Consider the following 6,400-nt stretch of genomic DNA (forward strand, 5'->3'; position numbering starts at 1 on the left):
CTGGGGTGAGCCATGGGGGAGTGTCCAGTGCCTTAACCACCATGCCACCTGTGGGTCCCCTTAGACAGAATGGAGGAGTTGTACCTTTCTGAACAGAATTTGTGGGATATTTTAGGACTCAGTGGTCTTTGAGGATGTGGCGGTGGACTTTACCCAGGAGGAGTGGGCTCTGCTGGATCCTGCTCAGAGGAACCTCTACAGAGAAGTGATGCTGGAAAACTTCCAGAACTTGGTCTCTCTAGGTAAGAATGGTGACATTCTTTCATGCAGTTGTTCAGAAAACAATTTTATCTTACTAATTGACCTAGTTCTAGGATTTGGGCTGAGGAATGAAAATATATTGGTAAATAAACACACATAGTTGGGCTGACCCCACTGCCTAATGGCTAAGGGAAGCCACATCCTACATGGCCAACCGCAGTTTGAGTCCCAGCCCCAGTGGTTTGAAAAACACGCTGGGTGTGTATGTGCCCCAAATCCTAACTGGATGGAAAAAGGGAGAAGAGATTATGATGTGACTACCGTTTTTCATGGGTGCTCTGTCCCTGTGCCTCTCTCTTTTGTCTCTCTGGTGAGTGCACATACCCTTTGGTCAGGAAAAAGAAAATCTATGGCACATTTTTAATTTTTTTTTGAGAAATTTTTGCTGTAGGGTGCATGCGATTGTGAGAGACAGAGAGACAGAAAGCAAGAAATCACCCCCCCCGGGGGGGGGGATGGCCACGTCACAATCCCTTCTCCTCCATTCTCCTCTTGGGATCTTGGGTATGCACACACATGCCCCCGGCGTGAGTTTAAACCACTGGGTCCGGGACTCAAACCATGGTTGGCTACATGGGAGTTCAGCGACACAGCCATTACACTAACTGCTGGTCCCTGGCACATTGTTTTAAACAAGGGTGTTTGTTTGAACTTTTAGTTCTTTATATGTTTTAGATAACAATCCTTTATTAGATATGTCTTTTGCTAATATTTTGTCTAAGCATTGGCTTGTCTTTTCATTCTCTTGCAGAGTAGAAAAGTTTAATTTTTTAAAAAAATAATTTTTATTTTATTTATTCATTTATTTTTTAATTTGATCAGAGAGAGGAAGTGAGAAGACAAGCCACCAGATTCAGGACTTGAACCCTGGTCGGCCATGTGGGAGTGTACAGCGCCTTAACCACCACGCCACCTGCTGGTCCTGAAAAGTTTAATTTTAATAAAGTCCAGCTTACTAATTATTTGTTTCAAGGATCATCCCTTTGGTGTTGTATCTAAAAAAAGTCTTCTTGAGATTTTGGGCATACACACCCCCATGTATGGGCATGAATTTCAAGATGCCAGGTTCAAGACTTGAACTGTTGTCAGTCATGTGGGAGTCCAGTGCCTTAACCATCACGCCACCTGCTGGTTCCCAGACCATCTTCTAATATTGAGGCTTAAATGTGATCGTTGAATCAGTTACAGATGTCAAAGGCTGTTCTCTACTTTCCCATTCATTTTTTCCTCCAAATAAATTTAACATTCTGTTACAGTTAAACTCACGTTTGACCGTCTTTAGAGTATCAGAAGACAAAAGTCTTGACCCTGTCTTGTGGAAATGCTCGTGGTTCTCCATTGTTTTCCCCTCACAATGTGTCCTTCTCTATGTGCAGGTTATGTGCTGCGCACACCCCATATGATCTCCCAGTGGAAACGAGAGGAAGTCCTGGGATCAGAGAAGAGAGGGCTTTTCCAGCGCTTCTGTTCTGTGAAGCACCAGGAAGGCAAGAATCCTTGTGGGGGAACCGTCCTCTTTGGGGGAATATTACACTTGGAAACTAACTTTATTTTCTCTGAGGAGGCTGATCTTTCACAGATAGGTCAATTACTAATTTGAATTTTTATCAGTCCTCTCATTTTCCTTGTCCTTGGCAAAGACTGTTCATGCTCTGTGCATATCTTAGTATTTGGTTGTATGTACTTTATCTGACTCTTTTTTATTTCTTCTTCACCCTCTTAATAATAACTTATGTTACTATCATCTCACTTTTTTTTTTTTTTTTTGTTAAGAGAGAATTTTGCTATAGTGCACATGTGCTTGCTAGACAGAGACAGAGAGACAGAAAGTGAGAAATCACCCCCCTGGGGGTATGGCCACACCACAATCCCTTCTCCATTCTCCTCTTGGGATCTTGGGCATGCACACACATGTGCCTGGCATGGGTTCTAAGTCACTGGGTCTGGGACTGGAACCACGCTCGACTACGTGGAAGTTCAGTAACATAGTCATTATGCTATTTGCTGGTCCCAGTCATAATTTTTTTTTTTAAATAAAACTTTATTTATCTTTATTTTTTAAACTTGCTACAGGACATGAGTACTCATCAGAGAGGGAGAGAAAGTGAGAAAGCATGCCATCAGGTCAGAGATGCAAAACACAATTGGCTATGTGGGAATCTAGCGCCTTAACCACCATGCCACCTGCTGGACCCAGTCTTAATTTTATTTTTTTTCATCTGTTCATCTGCCTTCTTCTTCTTCTTTTTATTTTTTTTTAAGAATTATTTTATTTATTTATTTACTTATTTAAATTTTACCAGAGAGGTTCAGAGAGGGAGAAAGTGAGAAAGCAAGCCACCAGGTCCGGGACTCGAACCATGATTAGCCATGTGGGAGTCTGGAGCCCTTAACCACCATGCTACTTGCCAGCCCCAGTCTCAATTTTTATAGAATTATTTTTTAGTTAATTGCTTACTGTTTGCCCTTGTGCTGATTAATACCTAAGTCCTGAAACAACTGTACTGCTAAAAGTTCTTTGCTCATCCATGCCTTCACTTTTTTGTTTCAGGTTTCGAGACTCAACTGAAAACTAATTCATCAGTTGCTCTGCAAGATATTTATGGAGAAAAAATATCCAATGAACAGAAAATAGCTAGACTTAGAAGGGATGGTTCCTGGTCCTCCACTTTACATGAAAACTGGGAATACTGTGGGATTGATAATCAAAACAAAAGCCATGAGAGAGATTCAAGGTGAGAACCATTCATATAAAAGAAGTAGTGTTTTAACATAGAATTTAAGAAACATGTCAAGGGACCAGCAGTTAGCATAATGGCTATGTTGCTGGACTCCCATGTAGTTGACCGCGGTTCGAGTCCTGGACCTGGTGGCTTAAAACTCATGCTGGGTGCATGTGCGTGCGTGCCCAAGATCCCGAAAGGAGAATGGAGGAGAAGGAATTGCAGCATGGCTATCCACCCTGGGGGGTGATTTCTTGCTTTCTGTCTCTCTGTCTCTCTCTGTCTGTCTGGCAAGCGCATGCGCCCTATGGCAAAAACCTCTCAAAAAAACAAAAAACAAAAAACAAAAACATGTTGGGACCAGCAGTTGGTGTAATGGCTGTGTTGCTGGACTCCCACGGAGGTGACTGCAGTTTGAGTCCCGGACCCAGTGGCTTAAACTCACACCGGGCACGTGTTCGTGTATGCCCAAGATCCCGAGAGGAGAATGGAGGAGAAGGGATTACGGTGTGGCCAATCCCCTGGGGGGTGATTTCTCACTTTCTATCTCTCTTTCTTTCTGGTGAGCACACATGTCCTATAGCAAAAACCTCTAAAAAATAAAATGTATATATAAGCCCAAGTCAAACATTGTGATATGACACTTTTTTTTTTTTTTAAGTTTGCTCTAGGGCGCATGCACTTGCTGGAAAGAGATTGGTGGGGAGAGTGAGAAATGAACGAGTGTGGGAAGTGAGAAGTCAACCACTGGGGGAGTGGTCACTCTATAGTCCCTTCTCCATTCTCCTTTCAGATTTTTGGGCATGCACATACACATATCTGGTATGTTTTCTAGCTGCTGGGTCTGAGGCTCAAACTGCATGATCAGCCACATGAGATCCAGCCTTAACCACCATGCAATCTGGCTAGTCCCACAAAAAACTCTTATAAAATGTCCTCCTCCCCATTGAGACTGAGATAGTGAATACTTGATACCCAATTTAGTAAACAATTATTGGAAACATCTCATATGTCAAGAACTCTCTGGTAATATTGACTATAGTAACCCTCAGTGATAACTTTTAGCTTATAATTTGACAGGGCAGAAAACACACACATTGACTGAAAATGGTAAAAATGTATACTAATAATGTCCTTTTTATTTTTAGAAGAAGTCATATGGTAGAGAATGTCTATGAACGTAATGAAAGTCATGATGGACAAATTCCATCGTTCGGTCAAATTCCAGATCATAAAATCCTCCAGAAAACTAAAGAAGTAAGCTACTATGAAAAAAAGTGTGGAAAGGCCTTTGTGGATCATTTCTCTCTTAAGAATCACATCAAGTCTCATAATGGAAGCAAACCCTATCAGTGCAAGGAATGTGGGAAAGCCTTCCACTTTTTTGCTTGTTTTAAGAAGCATGTGAAAACTCCTACTGAAGAGAAACCCTATGAATGTAAGGAATGCACCAAAGCCTTCAGTTGTTCTTCATTCTTTAGGGCACACATGAAGATTCACGCTGTAAAGACAAACTATGAATGTAAGGAATGTGGGAAGAATTTCAGTTGTTCTTCATCCCTCACAGAACACAAAAGAATTCACAGTGGAGATAAGCCTTATGAATGTAAGGAATGTGGGAAGGCCTTTAGCTGTTCCTCCTCTCTCTCCAAACACAAAAGAATTCACAGTGGAGATAAGCCATATGAATGTAAGGAATGTGGGAAGGCCTTTAGTTCCTCCTCTCACCTTATAACACATATAAGAATTCACACCGGAGAGAAGCCTTATGAATGTAAAGAGTGTGGGAAGGCCTTCAGTGAGTCCTCAAAACTCACTGTACACATGAGAACACATACTGGAGAGAAACCCTATAAATGTAAAGAATGTGGAAAAGCCTATAACTGTCCCTCCTCCTTAAGTATCCATATGAGAAAACACACTGGAGAGAAACCCTATGAATGTCTGGAATGTGGAAAAGCCTTCTATCTTCCTACTTCCCTTAACACGCATGTGAAAAACCAGAGTAGAGAGAAACCCTATGAATGTAAGGAATGTGGGAAGGCCTTTAGCTGTCCCTCATCCTTCAGAGCACACGTGAGAGATCACACTGGAAAGATACAGTATGAATGTAAAGAATGTAGAAAGACCTTCAGTCGTTCCTCATCCCTCACCGAACACTTAAGAACTCACAGTGGAGAGAAGCCTTATGAATGTAAGGAATGTGGGAAAGCCTTCATTAGTTCCTCCCACCTTACAGTGCATATAAGAACTCACACTGGAGAGAAACCCTATGAATGTAAGAAATGTGGGAAAGCCTTTATCTATCCCTCTGCCCTTAGGATCCACATGAGAATGCACACTGGGGAAAAACCCTATGAATGTAAAGACTGTGGGAAAGCATTTCGTCATTCTTCGTACCTTACTGTACACGCAAGAATGCACACCGGAGAGAAACCCTTTGAATGCCTGGAATGTGGAAAAGCCTTCAGTTGCCCCTCATCCTTTCGAAGACATGTGAGAAGCCACACTGGCGAGAAACCATATGAGTGTAAGGAATGTGGGAAAGCCTTTGTTTGTCCTGCCTACTTTCGAAGACATCTGAAAACTCATGCTAGAGAAAACACATAAATATTAGGAAAAGGAATATCTGCAAAGCTTCTTCAAATCTTAGGCAACTGATGAATGCTCACATTATGGAGATATTCTATGAATGTAAGAAGGTGGGAAAATTGCTCATCTGTTTGAAGATCTGTGAGAGAAACTCTGTATGTAAACCACATGGTAACACCTTTGTGAACATTGCTTACTGGGTATAAGAAAATTCATACTAGAAATGAAAATCAGTGCCTCATCCTTAAAGTGGACTGCTGGGTCAGTTTTAAGGTGATAAATGAACCTTTTCAGCTTTAGCCACATGTTTATGGTATGAGGTGCTTTTATTTTGGCAAAGACCCAAATAATACTCCCATTATAAAAAGTCTTAGCTCCACAGAAGATCTTAAGTCTATGTTTTCATATATAAGCAGAAGTGTTTATTTTTTAAAATTGGCTTTTGATTAATGATCACTATTCTCAAGTACATAATCATTATGCTTTTTTTTTTCTTTTTTTCTGGAGAGGTTTTTGTTATAGGGCGCGTGCGCTCGCCAGACAGACAGAGACAGACAGAGAGACAGAAAGCAAGAAATTACCCCCCAGGGGGGATGGCTATGCCACAATCCCTTCTCCATTCTCCTCTCAGGATCTTGGGCAAACACGCACACATGCCCAGCATGAGTTTAAGCCACTGGGTCCGGGACTCAAACTGTAGTCCACTACATGGGTGTCCAGCAACATAGCCATTACACCAACTGCTGGTCACAGTCATTATGCTCTTAACATCTGTCTTTTCAAATTGGCAGAGTGCGCGTGTGCTTGCCAGAGAATCACTGCCC

The 6,400-nt window shown here is 41.8% G+C and overlaps 1 protein-coding gene across 4 annotated transcripts in view; it reads left to right on the forward strand.

The window, feature by feature from the left end:
• ZNF699 (zinc finger protein 699) overlaps positions 1-6,119 on the forward strand; it is a 10,278-nt gene extending 4,159 nt beyond the window's left edge. For all 4 annotated transcript variants that reach the window (XM_027765547.1, XM_027765548.1, XM_027765546.1 and 1 more), the window contains 4 exons: positions 116-242; positions 1,638-1,748; positions 2,813-2,996; positions 4,133-6,119. In XM_027765547.1, the coding sequence (XP_027621348.1) occupies positions 116-242; positions 1,638-1,748; positions 2,813-2,996; positions 4,133-5,594 (1,884 nt within the window). In that variant the 3' untranslated portion in view covers positions 5,595-6,119. The remainder of the gene's footprint in view (positions 1-115; positions 243-1,637; positions 1,749-2,812; positions 2,997-4,132) is intronic.
• The last annotated feature ends 281 nt before the right edge of the window (positions 6,120-6,400 follow it).

The sequence above is a fragment of the Tupaia chinensis genome, unplaced genomic scaffold (genome assembly GCF_000334495.1).
Source record: "Tupaia chinensis unplaced genomic scaffold, TupChi_1.0 Scaffold138665_1, whole genome shotgun sequence".
Lineage (NCBI taxonomy): Eukaryota > Metazoa > Chordata > Mammalia > Scandentia > Tupaiidae > Tupaia > Tupaia belangeri.